We start from the raw sequence: 20,266 nt of genomic DNA on the forward strand, positions 1-20,266 counted from the left end.
GCTCTCATCAAAAATTGTGAATGGCTCTAGCTGGTTTGGCTCAATGGATAGAGCATCAGCCTGCGGACTGAGGGGTCCCAGGTTCAATTCTGGCCAAGGGCACATGCCTAGGTTGCAAGCTTGATCCCCAGTAGGGGGCGTGCAGGAGGCAGCCAATCAATGATTCTCTCATTATTGATGTTTCTATCTCTATCTCTTTCTCTCTCTCTCTCTCTCTCTCTCTCTCTCTCTCTCTCTCTCTCTCTCTCTCTCGATCTCCCTTTCTCTCTAAAATCAATACATTTAAAAAAAAATAATAAAGGTTAAAAAAAAATTGTGAATGGCCCTAGCAGGTTTGGCTCAGTGGATAGAGCATCAGCCTGTGGGCTGAAGGGTCCCGGGTTTGATTCTGGTCAAGGGCACATGCCTGGGTTTCGGGCTTGATCCCCAGTGTGGCATGCAGGAGGCAGCCAATCAATTATTCTCTCTCATCATTGATGTTTCTATCTCTCTCTCCCTCTTCCTTCCTCTCTGAAATCAATAAAAATATATTTTAAAAATTGTGAATGCTCTTAATACCACTGAAATGTACATCTTAAAACTGTTAAAATTGTAAATTTCATGTATATTTTATCACAATAAAGAAAAAAAACATTCACTAAGGTGGTTTTTGAAAAATGTTATCTCATTTGTATTTACATTTAAGATAATTAATCCTCTTATTGATTTATTCTTTGAGGTAAATCTTACTATTAACAATAATGTTTATACATTATTTTATGGGGAATTTTTACTATAATAAATCTTTTTCTAAAATCTAAGAAGTCTACTGTGGTTTTCTATTACTTATTATTACAAACATTAAATATGTACTAAGCACAAAAATTCATTAAATGGTTTTTTAAACTTTATTGTGTTCCACTTATTTCAGAGCCATCTCTGTATTTCTCATAACAGACTATTTCTGTTGAACAAAATTGCTTATTAGCCTGCATTAGTGGATCCATTAGCTTTGGGGCTTGTGAGCTGGTATGGAGCACAGCCCCTGATGCGTTTAAACAGGAAGAAGAACTCAGGCAAAGGTAATTAGTTTAAGGGCCCCTGATACGTTTCTGTATTCCTTCCAGCACCTTCTGTGGAACCTGTCCACTGATACTTTTGCTAAGTTGTTTCCAGATATTCATCTGCAGACATTTCACAGTGAGGTAAATTATTGACTTGGAAATGCTTACACAGTTAGGACTTTAATGTCGCTTTGGATGTTGAAAGCAGGTGAAGAAATACAGTGAGATGTTGGAAACATGTTGGGAAAGGACAGATTTAAAACAACGTAGACATATCATTCCCTTGCTTAACAATCTTGAAAGGACTTATTAAAAAATAAACTGTTTCTTTTATTATTAACACTTTATGTTTTTAGAATAGTTTTAGATCCACAGCAAAACTGAGTGGAAGATACAGAGTTCCCATATATCCCAACCCCCACCATCAAAATCCTGCACCAGAGTGGTTATTTGTTACAACCCATGAACCAACAGCTAAGTCCATAGCTGACATTACTGTTCACTCTTGGAGCAGAGATGGTATCTGTCTTATTCCCTAGTTTGTTCACTGTTGGTCCAATACTTCACACGGTTTGGGTTTCCTGACACATACCAGGCACTCAAACATTGGTCGAATTATATTTGATATTCACATTGTTTCTCGTATTGTGTCAGAAGGGTATTGTCTCCATTGGAAAGGGTTTAAAGGTCACCTCCTCCCTGACCACTTGGGCTCCTGTCTCCCACTGGCTCAGGGTTGTTCCTGGAGACGGTTTTGTGCATATCTGAGTTGAATATATGTGCAGAATGCCTGCCGCTTCCATAGTGCGGAGGATCCCTGCAGTGAAACACACGTGAAGTGCAGGCATGGCACTGTTGAGGCAAGGGGACACAGTGAATTGCATTTTAAAATACCATCTGGTGCTCCCACTGCCTGGAACACATTACACCATGACCGTCTCTCTTTAGCTGGCTGGCTACCTCTTGCCCATCCTTAAAATTTTGGCTAAAATCTGACATTGCCTCCTAGAAACCACTAGGCTGGTCTGACCCTCATTTGTGGCCCTTGCATCCAGTGTCCACTCTGCAGTGTTATTTACCACACTGTAAGTGCCTTTTATTTGCTTGCCAAACCCCTACCCTCCACCCACACAAGGCTAGAAGTCTTATTGTTGCCTTGGCAACTAGCACATTCTAGATGCCCAATAATTACTTATAGGAAGAAAGAAAGGAAAGAAAAAAATTGAAGATAAAAAATGGAAGTAGCCCTAGCTGGTTTGGCTCAGTGGATAGAGTGTCAGCCTGTGGACTGAAGGGTCCCGGGTTCGATTCCAGTCAGGGGCACATGCCCAGGTTGTGGGCTTGGTCCCCAGTGTGGGGCGTGCAGGATGCAGCCGATCAATGATTCTCTCATCGTTGATGTTTCTGTCTCTCTCTCCCTCTCCCTTCCTCTATGAAATAAATAAAAATATTTTTAAAAAAATGGAAGTAGATGGTGTCTTAGTCTGCTCAGGCTGTTGTAAAAATACCATAAACTGGGTGTCCTAAACAACATATTTCTCTTAGTTCTGGAGGCTGGGAAGCCAAGATCAAGGCGCCAGAGACTTGGTGTCTGGCAAGAGCCCTCTTCCTGCTGTGTCCTCACATTGCCAAGAGACAGACATCTCCCTTGTGTGTCTTCTTATAAGGGAACCAATTCCATTTACGAGGGCTCCACCCTCATGACCTGTTCACCTCCCAAAAGCCGCCCCTCCAAATACCATCACCCTGGGGATGAGGGCTTCAACATATACGCTTCAGGGAGACACATTCAGTTTATAGGCGATGGGAAGTAGAAAAATGAATAAATAGGAAAAAAGAAAGGTACGAATTCCAAAGAGACATGGTAAGGAAAACAAGTGAAATGTCATTCTGTGTGAACAATGAATTAACAGGATCTACAGCGGACCCCTGAACAGCATGGGTTTGAGTTGCACGGGTCCACTTGCACATGGATTTTTTTTTCAATAAGTACTCTAACTGTATTTTCCTTATGATTTTCTTTTAAAAATATTTTTATTGATTTCAGAGAGGAAAGGATAGGGAGAGAGAGAGAAACCTCAATAATGAGAGTCATTTATCGGCTGCCTCCTGCACTTCCCCTACTGGGGATTGAGCCTGCAACCTTGGCATGTGCCCTTGACCGGAATCGAACCAGGAACCTTCAGTCCACAGGCCGATGCTCTACCCACTGAGCCAAACCGGCTAGGGCCCTTACAATTTCCTTAATAACATTTTCTTTTCTCTACCTTACCTTATTGTAGTAATATGTAATACATATTAACATACAAATATGTTCACCAACTGTTACCTGTAAGGCTTTTGGGAAGAGTAAAAAATTATATGCAGAATTTTGACTTGCAGGGTTGCTCAAGGGCCAACTGTAGTTCTAAATGCTTATTCAAAGACCAGAGACCAGGAGAAAGCTGAGAGGCTGGGCCAGCTTGTTGAGATCTTACTGGAGGGCTGTGGTCAAGGTTTAACCCTTTGCACTCGCTTGCTTTTTTCTCGATTCCTTTATTCTAATGCTAACCGTGTCGAGTTACACTCGACATCCGAGTGCAAAAGGTTAAAATCTAGCTAGCTTACCTCACTGCTGCTGAAGACATAATTCAAAGTCTTTTATGATGCATTCATATATATCAGGTCCTGTGCTCTCTCCACTGCAGAAACTTAAAGTCTACTCAGAGACAGAAACACATGCTGGTTCCCATAGAGTGGGTGAACTAACTCACCCAACCATTACCACTATACTAGGTGCATAAACTTGTCTTGCTGAACCCACTGAAGAGCGAGCGCTGCAAGGATGGGTCAACAGGTTCAGAGATGTTAGGTAACTGCTCATTGTTCACAGTAAGTCCTGACATGGACACTCTAACCTAACTTCTATGTCCTTTTCCCCACTAGTCACTTAACCTGCATTTCACATTCATCCTTTTGTTCTTTCATGCAACACAAAGGAATAACTCATATGGGCCAGGTATTATGTTAGGTATGAGCAATACTACTACCCCAGGGGAGACCAGGGTCACAGTCCCTGCACCTGGAGAGCTGAATTATTTGTGGGAAAGACATTAAGCAGGTAACGTGAGGCACGTGAAATGTTACAAAGGGGGAAATGTGGGGTACTGATCTGGGCAAGCATGCAGGGTGACCTGTTTGAAGAAGTGAAGACACCATTAGGAGTTAGCAAAGGCAAGTTGGAGCTTTGGGGAAGAAAAAGTAAGCTGGGCAGATGGAACAATATATGCAGAGACTGAGAGAAGGTATAATCAAGGATCTGGGCAAGCAGGTCAGTGGGGGCAAAATAACAAAAAGCCTTGTATACACACATTTGAGACTTAATTCTAAAGCAATTAGAAGTCAAATTCCTTCCCCACAGTAAAAAGAAAAGTCCGACTTAATTTTAATACCTACCAAACACCTATAGGATAATTGGTTCAAATTAAATTTCCCTGGTCTGCAGTAGCAGATGTAGGATACTATGGGGTTGGATCCTACAGGAAACCGAGTAAAGTGCTGCTGTCCTCAAAACTCCCAATTACCAAGCCCTGCTGTCCCAACATTACTATGAAATTGTCCCGAGAAGGGAATGTCGAGAGCATGGGAAGGGCAGGTCCAACCTGGTTCCTGGGCTAACATCTGAATTAGTGAAGTTAGTTAGACCACATCATTGCCAGTTATAATGTATACTAGAGGCCTGGTGCACGAAATTCATGCACTTGAGGAGGGGGTCCCTCAGCCTGGCCTGTGCCCTCTCGCAGTCGAGGAGCCTTGTGGGGGATGTCCGACTGACAGAAGCCGTCAGTCGGACATCCTTAGCATTGCCACAGAGGCGGGAGAGGCTCCCACCACTGCCGCTGTGCTCGCCAGCCGTGAGCCTGGCTTCTGGCTGAGCGGTGCTCCCCCAGTGTGAGTGCACTGACCACCAGGGGGCAGCTCCTGCGTTGCCTGCCCCCTGGTGGTCAGCGCACATCACAGTGACCGGTCATTCCACCATTCGGTCATTTGCCTATTAGCCTTTTATTATGTAGGATAACTTGTCCTTCCTCTGCTTTGGGGTAAGTGCCTTCTCCCTTCCTCCAGCTCTCAGGTAGCCTCTGCAGGGCACACTCCTTCCTTCCCCTTCCCCCCTCTGTAGCTGGCTGCATCCCACAATGAATGAGAACATCCTTACTAGGTGTACCGGTTAATAATGCGGATTTTTTTCAACAGATGGAGTTACACATATGTTGATATATATGTGATTTGATGGGGTTACACATATGTTGTATTGACAGCAAGCTTCAAAACTTCATATGTCAAATTTTCTGAAGGTGTTAACATCATAGATATTTTTATGCTTAAAAATGTCAAATTTTATGCCAAAAAAAGAGCATTTGCAGGAAGTTTTAATTCATTATTTTGAAGAAAAGTGCTGCTGAAAGTTATCATATACTTCAGGAAGCTTATGGTGAACATGCTCCATCTCAAGATACTTGTGAACGCTGGTTTAAACGCTTTAAAAGGGATGATTTCTATGTGAAAGACAAAGAACATCCAGGTCAACTGAAAAAGTTTGAAGACCAACAATTACAATCATTATTGGATGAAGATGCATGTCAAACTCAAAAACAACTTGCAGAAGGATTAAACGTTGCTCAGCAAACAACTGCCGATCGTTTACAAGCAATGGGAAAGATTTTAAAGGAAGGAAAATGGGTGCCACATCAACTGAACGAAAGACAAATGGAAAACTGAAAAGTCATCAGTAAAATGTTGCTTCAAGGGCATGAAAGAAAGTCTTTTTTGCATCAAGTTGTGACTGGCGATGAAAAGTGGATTTATTTTGAGAATCTCAAACGCACAAAATCATGGGTTGATCCAGGTCAACCATCAACATCGACTGCAAGGCCAAATCGCTTCAGAAAGAAGACAATGCTCTGCGGGTTTGGTGGGATCAGGAAGATGTGGTGTATTATGAGCTTCTAAAACCAGGTGAAACTGTTAATACTGATCACTACTGACAACAAATAATCCATTTGAACCACACTTTGATCGTAAAACGACCAGAATGGGCCAGAAGACAGGGCAAAGTAATTTTGCTTCATGACGACACACCATCACACACTTCAAAACCAGTTAAAGACACATTAAAAGATCTTGCCTGGGAAGTATTAACCCACCCACCGTATTCACTAGACCTTGCTCCTTCAGATTACCACTTGATCTGATCGATGGCACACGCACTTTCTGAGCAGCACTTCAATCCGTATTAACCGGTTAACAGTTAATCTGCATTATTAACCGGTTAATAGTTAATCCGCATTATTAACCAGTTAATATGGATTTTGTAATCAAAGAAAACACGATAATTTCAAGAGAAACATCAAAAGTGCTTTATTCAAAGTAATGTCCATCGCTAGCTACACATTTCCCCCATCTTTCAGGTAATTTGTGGATACCATCGCAATAGAACTTTTCTTGTTTTGAGGCAGACCATTCAGAGACCTAATTTTCCACTTCTTTGTACGTTTTGAAGTGCTGCTCAGAAAGTGCGTGTGCTATCGATTGGAACAAGTGGTAATCTGAAGGAGCAATTCAACAAAATAGCATACATATCAAATTGCATATATATCAACCTATGTGTAACTCCATCTATTGAAAAAAATCCGCATTATTAACTGGTACACCTAGTAAATTCCACGAGTCAAGAAAAATAGAAACTGTGCTTTCAAAATTCTTATGCCAGGTACTAGCGATCACTTCATAAGTTATAGAAATGTCTACTCGCTTTTATATAGCTGAAATTAATAAGTCAACTGTAATTAAAAATATTTTTAATTAAAAATATTTTTAAATTATTTAAAAATTCTCATACTAGGGAGGCAGAGTTCTGGGAGGGGTATAAGAAAAGCCTCTATAGTTAAGTAAAACTACTAAATAAAGTGGCTACCTAGTGAAAAGGGGCAAGAAAGCCTTGGAAGCATATTAAGACAACAGAAAAGAATGGAGACATATGGAAAACACAAATCACTGATAGTAAAATAATTTTATTTAGTTTCTTTTTTTTAAAAAAGGTAGCATTTCACATATAAATTTAGACTCAAGATTACAGTATACATTTGCCAAAAGGAACATCCCTGAAGGAGGACTAGACCTAGTGCTCGAGTGAGCACAGGGAAGCACACTTCAAGTGGAAGTACTTTCTTTAAAACTTCACCATGTGATTTCCCTGCTTCTCAACTCTGCCACCAGGGCTTGTGGCTTGTAAGATAACCCACATCCATCACTTTGGGGCAGCAACTTTTAGCTCATGGGAATAAAAAACATCTCTAGTAATGAAAGCACAAAAACCAATGATCCAAGTTTCCCACAACAATCATTATCTGCAGCAACAATATATGACAGGTGAAGAGTTTATTTTTAGTTCAAAAGTTCTTTTGAGGGCTAGAGAACACAAAATTCACTCAAAAAGAGAATGCATACAATTAATGAGCAAAAATGAAAAAATGATTCTCTCCATATTACAAATGCTTTTATAGGATAAGGCCCAAGGAAAAGACCCACTCAAATCTGGGATTCCATTCCCATATAAAGTGTTTGGCACAACTCACAACTGTCATGAGACTGAGAGTCAGCTGAGAGGTTGCTGGAAGGATCCCAGGACGTTTCTGTCTGGCTTGAACAAAGTCTACACAAAAGGTCTTAACAAGCTGCACATACTCAGGCCTAACTATGGGGCACACTATTTTAAGAAAGTTAATCTTTAAGGAAAAAAATGTCCAGGTGAAATAGGTCTCTCATAGCCACAGATTAATCTGTCATCCTCTCATGGAAGATTAAATCCACTGGCTGCCCAGGAAGTCAGTGGAATCCTAATCTCCTAGGGAAGGTGAAGCTGGAGAACAACTTTGATTTCAGCATCTCAGGGCCAATAGGGAAGGAGACAAAAATGACCAAGTTACTCTTTGTTCCACACTATGTAGGCTCCTGATGCACAATATTGAGAAGGAGAATTAGTGTGCTAGTAACCATGGCAGCCTAGAATATAGCCTTTAGGCAGAGGTACTAGGGCAAATGAATGTACCCCAAATCCAGTTTAAAAACTTCCTGCAGTTATGATACAATACTGTGCAGTGAATAGCTAGGAATTGTATGCTGCTCCTATTTCTGGTAAAGCCCTGTCTTGCTCTTGGCCAGCCAGAGCTGAGAGGTGACTTATAAGGAGTTGTCTGTGACAAGAAACCAAGTACCTTAGTCACACACAGCCTGAGGCAGTGACACAGTCATTACCCAATGGAGGAGAATTCAGGTCCCCAGAACTTTGATTCAAAGCCAACGTTTCATCTCATCCAAAACTTCAAACCAAGCTCTACCTCTGAGCCTACTAATGCAATAAACTAGTGATTAGGAATCTCTACAAGGAATCTGGTTGAGTGGCAAGGTGCATGTCCCAGCAAGCCACCAACTTGACTGTAGGAAAACAAAAAGGTGCAAATTGTATCAAGTAAATGGTTGCTCAACTGGAAGATCATTTCCTGGGGAACTTCAGCAGACTAGATGCTAATCACATGGATGTACACTGCAGACCCTAGAGAGAGCCTGGGTCCCAGGTGTAGTGAGTCTTCTTTACACTTACCACATCCTGGCCGTCTTCTCTCTGGCCTTCTATCTCTTGAGTGGCTGAGCACATATTTCCCCTGGGACCAATGTAAACATTATTCAATAGATCTCAGCTTAGGAAAACACAGCTTGTTATGTATTTAGTGTTTAACATTCCAGTGCAGGCAGTATCTTAGCATTAGACTTTCCTTCTTTCATGAGTACCAGTTTAGCAAGGATCACACACAGCATACTTGATAAAACTGTGGCTGAAAAGACCATTTGGGTGCCAGATAGCTGGCTCTATCCTGGAATCAGCTGATAAGCCAGGACTACCACAGGAGAGGCAGAACACACGAGCACAGGGAGTCGCGTAACCATTATTCCCACTGAACCCCTTGGGCCACATCTTGATATGGGAGAACATTTCCACCTCTTGCATCAACCTATGCTCTCCTTCTTTTGGACAGGGCTCTCTCCAGAGGGTTCAGCAGCATCCTTAGAGAGGAGAGGAGAGCTTTTCCTTCCAGTCCTAACATCTGAATTTTTCACAGCACAAGAGGCGTCCACGAACATGCTCGGAATGTTGCTGCCAAAGTAGATCTTACTGTTAGAAGCAATGGCCTGGTACCTTCTGAGCTCCAGATACTCCGGGGTCAATTTGTGCTGCGTGGGGACAACAGGAGCAGAGGCATCAGGACATTTGGTGCAATATGCACCCTCTATTTCCTTACACACATTTCCCTATTGCTCTACTGATCACATTACTCAAATCTGAATTGTTGCAATGACCCTCTCTCACTCTGAAGTGTGGCTATCACATTAATAGCTATATTCCAGACTTGAAGTTCATTCAACAAGCTGTTATAATGTAGGAGAATCTGTTTATTTTTTAATAAAAAAAAAAAAAGGTTGGGGGTGATTTTGAGGAACAATGAATGATAACTCACTAAGTAATGATGATAACATTTCCATAGTGACTTGTGGCTGCTGAAGTACTTCCATATGTACTTTCTCATTTCATCCAGCTGAATCAACCTGGGATCAGTCTGGAATTTCTGCTGGCTCTCCTGATATATGAACAGGTCAATGGATGGGCGTGGCAGAGCTTCACAGGAAGGGCCTTGGCTCAGAACCTTATAATAAATCACCTCTGATTCTGCTTTTCTTGATCTCATTTCAGAACTAGAAAATATCTCAAGAAATCACCTGGTCTGGCCTCTTGCCGCTACCCAGAAACTGGATGTTTAATCTGTTTGTGATGGACAGATGTTTGTCAATCATCAGGTTTCTCTCCCTGTCACAGTGTCTTGTTTAAATCGTGATGCTAAGATATATCCAATCACAATCTCTCTGGGTTTGATTAAAACTTATTCATTTCCAATGATCCTTAAAATATACTCCAAAGCCTCTCAGAGCCTTCCCTAGTGATTCTCTCCTCATCTCAAGTCCCAGCCTGTCCTCCAGGCAAAAGCCCATCTTGTTCTTCACAGCCCTCTGACATCTTCCACTCCTGGACCTACACCTTTTCCAGTTGACTCATATCCCCTGCTGAAACTCTGCCATTAAATCTGCTCATCGTGTATAAACAAATTACTTTCTAAAGCCTTATTATTATAGGTCAATATGTGGATAGCATTTTTCAAAGTGACATAAAACTACTTGCTGCCCTTTTGGCATAGGCTGATTTCACGACAAGATATCTGGATATTTGTGCCTGGTCAGCCTCTCCCATGACAGATTTGAAATGTTAGTTTTGTAAACTCAAGTTTCTCATCTCGCCTTCATCTTGACCAAACTCCATTCCGTTTCTATAGAGCTGTGTCCTCCAATATGTTAAGTGTATTTCTAAATTCATACTGAATTTCAAGTCTTATCATTTCTTCTGAATATAGATTATTTTGCTCTTTTCTAAATCAAAAGAGTTTAAGCTCTGTCTCTACCTTCAATCTTTACTACAATCCTGGAAACTATATCCTATACCTTAGCAAACTCTGTCTCCATTCTTTCTGTCCAATCTACTCTACAACTAATAACCTTATAAACCTTGTTCATCTCTTTCCCTTCTCAGAAAGCCATGGGGGTTCTAGCTGCCTCTTAATTAAATAATTTCTGTTAATTAGGCCTGTAGTCTCTAGACCTAAACTTACCCTAGTCCCTACACAAAAATTGGTCACCCATACATCACCCAACCTCCTTTCTCAAGTTATTACACATAAAATGCCTCATGACTAGAACATTTAAAAAGCCCAGTAAACAAGCAATACTCAATTGGTAGCATTTGGAAACATGTGTGTGTGGGGAGGGGTGTTGACTATTAAAATAATTGGCAAACACTACTGACATTTAGTAGGCAAGGGCCTGGGGTGCAAAATATCCCATAATGCATGAGATGATCTTCAACAATTAAGTAGTATCTCACTCCAAAATGCCAAGAATGTCTCTGATGAGAAATACTGCTTTAACAAGCTTACTCAAAAAACCTACCTTCTCTGGAAGCAATTCTAAGTAAACTTTACTCTTTGGTTCTTTTTGTCATTTCAGAAGCCCCTCAATTTTCTGGATTACTGAATTCTTATATAGCAGTACAAATGAATGGCCATATGACAAGCATGTCAAACTCAAAAGGCTAACACGGGCCAAATAAACAAGATTTAAGTTTGTGTGGGCCGCAAAAAACAAAAGCTTCCATTTTCATAGAAACATAAATTTCGATAGAAACATGCTGAATACAAAGGACTGAAATAAATGAGTATTAACATAAAATAATAGAACATTTTAATAAAAATTAATATTTTTTCTTGAACATTAACTTACCAGACACTGAATAACTACATAAATTAAAAAGCGTAACACAAATTTCTATTTTTCCTGTTTTCTGAAAGCGAACTATTTCCTGTTGCGCACACCAAACAAGTCAGTACAAGACTAATGACATGGCAATCGGCTGTTAAAATATTCACTGCTAGTATTAGTGGAGAGAAATGGTGCACCTGTGCATAAGGCATGTAAGGGAAATGAATGCAACACGATTATAGTAATCAGTCAAGAGTGAATGTAGTAGTTCATTATTAATAATTATGTATAACAGGATATTGTAAAAATTAAGTTACGAAATTTTTATTAAAACGTTCTTGCATACCGTTATATTAGCTGGGCTGCAAAAATATTCGTTGTGGGTCACATGTGGCTCATGGGCCGCGAGTTTGACATGCTTGCTATATGGCATGTATTTTTATATATCTGCTTGCCTTTGTCATAGCTCCCCATTTTTTATACGCAACTATACAAAATTCCCTATCTAATAAGTGTACAATATATCTTGCTACGTGATTGGCTGATTCTAGAGGGTGTGACAGTAACTATCCTTTCTTGACACTGGATAAAATCTCCTTTATCACGTTAGAGCCCCCCACAAGAGAAACCAAAACCCCAAACTGTATTACTAGGAGAGTGGCACAGAGAGCCAGTCACCTTGTTTGACGTGGCATATTTATGTGCAGCATAATATTCAGCATCTGCTTTTGCCTTCTCTCGGGCCAGGAAAGCAGCATCTAGCAAAACAACATAGGGTATTTAAAACAAAGGAAACTTGTGATCTATTTCCTCAGCTGGGTAACAAGTTCAGACTCTACTTTAGGTAACAGTCCCTTTTTCCACTGCCTGATATTTTGATCACTTACTTTACTTTAAAAGCATATACCAGTAACTCCAGCAGTTTTCAAATCCCAGTCCTCAGATAGCTTCTGAGGACTTAAATGGGAATACTCTTGTCAATGTTGAACAACTCCCAGCTCAGCTGAGCCCACTTAATTTTCCACCTAAAATTGCCCTTTCTTTCTCCACCCCCATCATCCAAAGCATTACAACCCACCCCACTCTTAGCTTCAAGTGAAATAATAAAATCCAGACATAAAAGCTCTGCTTTATTTACTGCATTTTCTCCCTCCCCTACCCCCGCATTTGATCCAAACAATAGAAAGCAGCAGTATATAAGCAGAAGAGGTTGAATATTTGGTCTCCAAGACTATGAGCTAAGAACAGCAACATCCCTCTGTGAAATCAAGGAGTTTGAGAGCTCTGTGAAAACCGTGGCTTCTTTTTCCCCAGCTAATTTTTATGGTGTGTTTTTTTCGTTGACAGGTAGGAAAGAAACTGGTTGTGTTGGGGTTTCTCTTATACATTCTTTACAACTGATTATGGGTAATTATCATACTGCCTGAGAACAAAGTGGGAGCTAATAAGTCGGAAAAGGAAAGGTTGAGTTAGCCAAAGTCACAAACCAAACCAAGAGCTAAGCTATGTAATGGCAATTTTTTAAAAATTTATCTAGAATATCAAGTCAGTCACTTTCTTCAGACTATTCTGTCTATGGCCTTCCCACCCACCACAGAGCCCAACCCCTGGGGCAGAGAGGCAGATTAGGATAGTCAAAGCCTCTTTTTTTCTTGATGTACCTTCAATTTCAGAAATGCGTTTTTCAGTTTCTTTCTCCATCACCTTCTGCTGAAACCAAATTTTTGCCACTTGTGCAATCTTCTCTGCTTCTATAATCATACAAAAGAAGACACATTCAAAAACATTTCCCTAGCTCCACAGGTACTTAGAATCGACAGCACACAGTCTACCGTTTACTTACATAAGGTGTTATGGACCATTTCATTAAGTTTATCTAACCACATAGTAAACAACTCGATGGAAAAAAAGGGAGTCTATTTCCTACTTTACTGTTCTATTTTGACAGAGCTAATTTTGTGGGAAGGGGAATACAAAAGGTAATAGTTCCAGTCCTTCAAGGGATTCAATAGCAATGGTCCACAAGCTAATGGTGGGAAAAAGATACTTCACTGAAGTACTCAGAACAAAAACAGAGCAACATAAATGCATGGCAAGGTAGGACAATTAATATAATGTGGCAGGAGAAAGAAAGGTAAGTTACACCAAGGAAGGCCTTCTAGAAGAAATCTTAAAGAAAATAATGGACATGACCTAGGTGGACAAGGCAGAAGGTGTAAACAAAGAAGGTACGAATGAGCAAGTGAGAGGTAATACAGAGTCAGCTGACAAGAGATACAACAAAAAATAAGAATAGAAAGAGGGCTAGAAGATACCTGTCTTGAGTGACAGCCTAAGGAATTTAGGCTTTAATATGCTCAGGATCAACTGTTAAATTGCCATAAAGGAAATAACACGATGAAAATAATATCAGAGAAGGAATATTCTGACTGCCATGGAAGGTAAAAGAGAAAGAAGGATAATTCATCTGAGAATGTAAAAACAATGCTGGGAGTGAACAAGTTAGCTGCAGCAGGCCGTTACAGGTGGGGAAAATGAGAAACCTTCTTAGTAAACCTCTGGCCCAATCAAAGGATCCAGGATCAAGGGAGAAAGACTCTAATTAAACTTTTATTTCAATCACTGAATTTCTTGAAGAACGTTCTCAATTCTCCTTTCAGACAAAGAAGGTGAATATTTTAACACATTTTATGCACTTCCCAGGGGAAATGCATAATGTTAAAAAAATTTCCAAGTGTTTTTTTCTTTCTAGAAGACAGTAGCCTTTTTCAACTACTTCAGGGCACATTTCCCTATCAGCCATAAAGTCAATTTATATCATACCACCCCAAAGATAGACTATATTCAACTGGGCTAGAAATTTAGTGATAAGCAGAAACTCAAGATAAAGCTTGAATAAAAGGTGGGGGGATCTGGCATCTGCAGCTAGAACCCCGAGACTGGTGTTTCAACATAAGGGAACTGCTGCCATAGCCCCATTTAACACTGCTCTTTGATGTGTGTGGATAAAGCCATGAAGAGTATGACTGAACTTCTAGTCTAGAAAAATGGTGGAGTAGGCTAATGAGAAAAATCCTTCAGCTAACAACACCTTAAAGGAGCAACTTTCAACCTTTTCATCTCATGGCACACATAAACTCATTACTAAAATTCTGCAGCACACCAAAAACTATATTTTTTTGTCAATCTGACAAAAATAGGGTATACTACTGATTCATTCGTATCAGACAACTATTGTTGTGTTCACTGTTGTGATTTTTTTATTTGACAATCTAAGGGACAGAGGTCAGTGCCCTGACTAGTCAGGTATTAAAAATTCTTACAGCACACCAGTGTTCCTGCCTTGGCACACTGGTTGAAAATAACTGCTTTAAAGTGCTAGATAAAATTTAACAAATTTGTTTTTTAACGCATGACTGAGATTCTAAGAAAGAATTTGTTTTTTAACCCAGGGCTGAGATTCTAAGAAAAAAATGGGAGCTCCTCAAGAGACATAAGCAAAGGGAGAGATGAGAGTCTATATAGTGGCAGCCCAGGGGTGGTTATTAGACAAGTAAGGGAGAAGAACTTGGATTATTGCCCAGGCAGGGCCAGAAGATGAGGCCTTGAGATGTTGGAACTGAGACTCCTGTATACAACAGAGACAGCTACAGAACTGCAACTCCAGTGAGACTAAAAAACTCTATCTTGCCCGACCAGTATGGCTCAGTGATTGATCATCAACCTATGAATCAGGGAGTCATGGTTCAATTCACAGTCAGGGCACATGCCCAGGTTGCATGCTCGGTCCCCAAGTAGGGGGCGCGCAGGAAGCCGCCTCTCATTGATTCTCTCTCATCACTGATGTTTCTATGTTTCTCTCTCTTCCTCTCTGAAATCAGTAAAACTATAATAAATAAAGAAATTAATTAGTAAAAACTCTTTCTACCAGCCCAGTGAGAAGTAAGCTTTTCTCTACCTGGACACATCATAGTGAAACTGGAGAATACCCAAAGACAAAGAGAAAAATCTTAAAAGTAAAAAGAGAAGAGGCAAAACAAAAATAAAAGAATATCACCAAAGTAACAAAGAATAATAACTGAGTTTAGAATTATAGGCTAAATTATCATTCAAGAATGAAACAAAAGCATTTCAGACCAAGGAAAACTGAGCAAGTTTCCACTCTAAGCCTTCACTGAAAAAAACTAGCAGGAAAAAAAAAAATGAATTGCCAGAAACAATGGAGAAGAAAAAATTACATAATACATGTAAAAATTGAAATAAATATTTACTGTAAGAATCAACGATGATGATACTTAATGGGGGAATAAAAACAACATGAAACTAAAATACTAGACAACAGTAATATAAAAAATTGGAGGACAGTGATAAGAATTAAAGTATTCTAAGGTATTATTCAAGAAGAGAATAGAATAACTTTAGACTTTGTCAAGTCAGATATGCTTGTTAACATTTTACAGGTCATGACTAGTTATAATTCTAAAAACTAAATGTAAAACTTCCAATCAAGTAAAAGAATAAAGAAAATCCAATCAATTCAATATCCATCAGAAAAGAGGGGGAAAATAAGCAGAGAAAAAGATGCATGATAAGTAGCACAAAATTAAATAATATAAATAAACCCAACATAGCAGTAACCACAATAAATATAAAAAGACTAAACTCACCAGTTAAAAGACAGATTCTCACATTGGGTAAGATAACAAAATCCAGCTATATGCTGTTTACAAGAGACACACCTAAAACATAATGACATAGAAAAGTTGAAAGTAAAAGGATGCGAAAAGATACAACAAGAAAATAACTAATCAAAAGAAATCTGGTATAGCTATATTATCATCAGAAAAAATAGACCTTAAGCCAAAAACATGTTTGGGATAAAGAGGGTTACTACATAATGGGTGCAATTTTCCTAGGAGATATAACAATCTAAACCTGAATGCTCTTAATGATATAGCCCCAAAACACATAAAGAAAAAAATTATAAGTTAACAAATCCATAGTCATAGTGGGATTTAACACACCTTTCTCAGTAACTGATAGCTCAAGAAGGGAAAAATTGGAAGAATACAGATGTGAACAACACCAGCCTCACCTAATGGTTATACAGAGAAACCTGCATCCAGCATATAGAGAATGTACATTCAATCTTTGTAAGCAGGCAGAACATTTACCAAAAAAGGACCATGTATTGATAGGCCACAAAGCAAATTTCAACAAATACTTAAGAATTCATATAACAGATGATATTTTCTGACTATTGGAAATCAACACTGAAAAGGTAGCCCCCTGAAAACCCTTTTAATAATTCATCAGGCAAAGAAATCATAATGAAAATGTTTTTTTTTAAATTAAAACTAAAAACCAGTAATAAACTACATTTCAAAATTTGAGATATACCTAAAGCAGAACTTAGAAGAAAACATATAATCTTACATATTTTCATTAGAAAAGACTGAAAACTAAAGAATTAAGTAACTCAGTAAGTTAGAAAAGAACTAATAAGTAAGCTCAAAAAGGTAGAAGGAAAGAAATAATAAAACTAAGTGTGATATTATTTTTTTTAAAATGACAATAGAATCAACCAAATTAAAATCCAGTTCTTTGAAAAGATGAGTAAAATAAGACAGACCTCTGGCAAAATTGATTCAGAAAAAAAAGGCACAGTAAATAATATTAAAAATAAAAAGGGAGCAGCATACCAATTTGGTAGAGGTTTTTAAAAATCAAAAAAGAATTCTACAAATTTATGCCCCCAAATTTGAAATAGCAGATGAAATAGACAATTTTCTAGAAAAATATAACTACCAGAACTCAAAAAGAGACAAATATCTGAGTAGACTTATATGCATTAAAGAAATTAAAACAGTAAGTTAAGTATTACCACAAAAAAACAAGCATACAAAACGAACACACAAACAAGTGCAAACCCCACTGGACCAAGATGGCTTTTACAAGTGAGTTCCATCAAATCTACAAAGAAGAGATAATATGTAGTTTATACAAAATGTTCTAGAAAAGAAGAAATGTTCTGCATCTCATTTTGAGGCTAATGTAACCATGATACAAAAACAAAACAAAACCTGACATTTAAGAATAGAAGGAAAAAATATATAAGCTGATCTCATTTATTAAAATAAAAACATTTTACAGAAATAACCAGCAAACCATATAGAGAAATGTATTGGGGTGAACCTCCTACATTATGACCAAGTGGGTTTATCCCAGGAAGACAAAATAATCCAGTAACAGAAAATCTATTACTATAATTCACCATGTTAACAGCTTTAAAAAGAAAAAGTATATGGTCATTTCAACAGATACATAAAAAATTCTAAAAGTTTTAACAGCCATTCATGATAAAATCTCTTGGCAAGCAAGAGGCCGAAGGAAACTTCACTAACCCAATAAAAGTTAAGTACAGCCAACATCATTGGGACTATGTAAAGTTAGGAACAAGACAAGAATGCTCATTACCATCTTTCTTTTCAATAAGGCATAACCTAAAGCAGTAAGATAGAACTAAAAAGTGTGGGACTACAAAGGAAAAAACAGAACTGATTTGAAGACAGTATGATTGCTTACATGGGAATTCCAAGACTATTAGAAATATCATTTTGAACAAGATTGCTAAGTGAAAAAACCAACAGCATACCTATACAAAAGCAAAAAAGTTAGAAAAAGTACCTTCAAAAAAGGAGCATATTTATAATAGCAAAAAAGTTAACATACAGAAATAAATCTCTAACAAAGAATATGCAAGAACTTTAAGAAGAAAATGACAGTTTTTGAAAGACATTTCTCATAAATGGAGAAATACAACAGATTTATAAGACTCAATATCATAAATATTATAATTCTCTATAAAGTGATATATACAAGTAATACAATTCCAATCAAAACCCCAATACTGTATTTTACAGAACTTGAGGCACTGGTTCTAAAATGTATATGGAGGAATAAAGGGCCTCGGATAGTTTTCAAGCCAATTTTAGGAATAGTTAGGAACAGTTAAGAGAAATAGTTAAGGAGAAACTTGCTCTCCCAGATAGAAAGACTTAACATAAAATTTACAATATTTAAAACAGGGTAATATTGGAGAAAGCTAGACCAAGAAATTAAAACAAAATACAGACTCAAGCAACAGAACAAACCATGTATAGAATCTTGTTGTATGACCAATGTGACATTAGAAACAAGTAGAGGAAATAATGAACTATTTAAGTCCGAAGCCAATTGGTTTGCCATTTGAAAAAAATAAACCTGAATTCCTATGTCACACTAAACACTAAAATAAATTCCAAATGGATTCAAGACCTAAATATGAAAAGCAAAACTACAAAACTTTTAGAATAAAATCATTATTTGGGGGCTAAGAAAGAATTCCTAAACAAGATGGGAAAAGCACAAACCAGAAAGGAAAAAACTGATGAATCTAACTAGTTGAAAATTAAATATATATGTCAAAAACATCATAAAGTTCAAAGACAAGCCACAAATTGAGAGAAGATATCTGCAGTGTATAAACATAGGAAAGGATTAAAATCCAGAAGATACAAAGAACTTCTACAAGTCAGTTCAAAAAACGTAATCAAATAATGGACTAATGATATTAACATGCAATTCACATACTACAAAAAAAGGGAAACCTGAATGATCAATAACAATATTCAACTTTATAGTATTGAGGGAAATTCAACTGAAATTATGTGATACAATGTCCACCATCAAACTGGCATAAATTTTTTAAAGTTTGATAACTCCAAGGGTTGAGGAGGATGTGCAGAAATGAGATTCAATATGGCAACACATATACTGGAACTCAAATACTGCTGAACAGAAGGTGAAATGGAAAAACCACTTCAGAGAGCGATTTGGCAATAGATTATAAATTAGAAGATGTATATACCCTGTGACCCAGCAATTCTGCTTCGAGATATGTATTTGAGAGGAATCTTTGGTAAAGCACACTTCTTTTGGGGTATTTCAACCTGTTAGGAATCAATATTTTATAAATTACTAGTAGCCCTACGCACGAATCCGTGCGCCAGTAGCTTACCAGTAGTTCGCTGCCACCCTCCTGTAGCTCTCAGCCTGCTGCCCCGCCCTCCTGTAGCTCCCCCTGCCCCTCCTCATAGCTTGCTGCCCTGCCCCCTCCTGTAGCTCTCCGCCACCCCACCCTCCTGCTGATCCGTGATCCGGTCGTTACTTGGTGGGTCATTACGCTTCACGGTGTAACGACCATTTGCATATTACATCTTTATTATATAATAAAAATGAAGTACTAAGAAAAATATTCAAAACAAAAGCACAAGCTCAAGTTTTTAATTAGATTCAACAGACATAAAAAAAAGCTGAAGGAATTTTTAAACACCCATTCTCCATTTCTGTACTCCTCTCATTGTGGATCAGAAACAAAAAGCTGGTGACAGGGCACTGATCCACACCACATGTTGAGTAACACTATTCTAGGAAAATGCTTGCATGTGTTCACAGAGACCTGGATAAGGGCATTACTGCAGCACTCTTTGTAATAAGGAAAAACTAGAAACTACCTAACTATTCATTAGTGATCTATCAGAATAAATCAAGGTTTACTCATGAAAATACACAGTAATTAAAAACCAAGTAGATCATGTATCAATATGAATAAAACTCAAACAATGTTGGTTTAAAAAGGCAAGTTGAGGCCCTGGACAGTTTTGTTCCATGGTTAGAGTGTGGGCCCCAGGACTGAAGGGTCGAGGGTTCGATTCCAGTCAAGGGTGCATACGTTGGTTGCAGGCTCGATCCCGGCCCCCGATGGGTGTGTGTGGGAGGCAGCC

At 38.6% G+C, this 20,266-nt stretch overlaps 1 protein-coding gene across 4 annotated transcripts in view; it reads right to left on the bottom strand.

Moving 5' to 3' along the window:
• Nucleotides 1-7,073: 7,073 nt before the first annotated feature.
• The window catches only part of ERLIN1 (ER lipid raft associated 1), a 38,473-nt gene continuing 25,280 nt past the window's right edge, over nucleotides 7,074-20,266 (bottom strand). For all 4 annotated transcript variants that reach the window (XM_008144177.3, XM_054729041.1, XM_054729042.1 and 1 more), the window contains 3 exons: nucleotides 13,103-13,192; nucleotides 12,120-12,199; nucleotides 7,074-9,311 (listed from right to left, as the gene is read on the bottom strand). In XM_008144177.3, the coding sequence (XP_008142399.1) occupies nucleotides 9,087-9,311; nucleotides 12,120-12,199; nucleotides 13,103-13,192 (395 nt within the window). In that variant the 3' untranslated portion in view covers nucleotides 7,074-9,086. The remainder of the gene's footprint in view (nucleotides 9,312-12,119; nucleotides 12,200-13,102; nucleotides 13,193-20,266) is intronic.

The sequence above is a fragment of the Eptesicus fuscus genome, chromosome 17, assembly GCF_027574615.1.
Source record: "Eptesicus fuscus isolate TK198812 chromosome 17, DD_ASM_mEF_20220401, whole genome shotgun sequence".
Classification (NCBI taxonomy): Eukaryota; Metazoa; Chordata; class Mammalia; order Chiroptera; family Vespertilionidae; genus Eptesicus; species Eptesicus fuscus.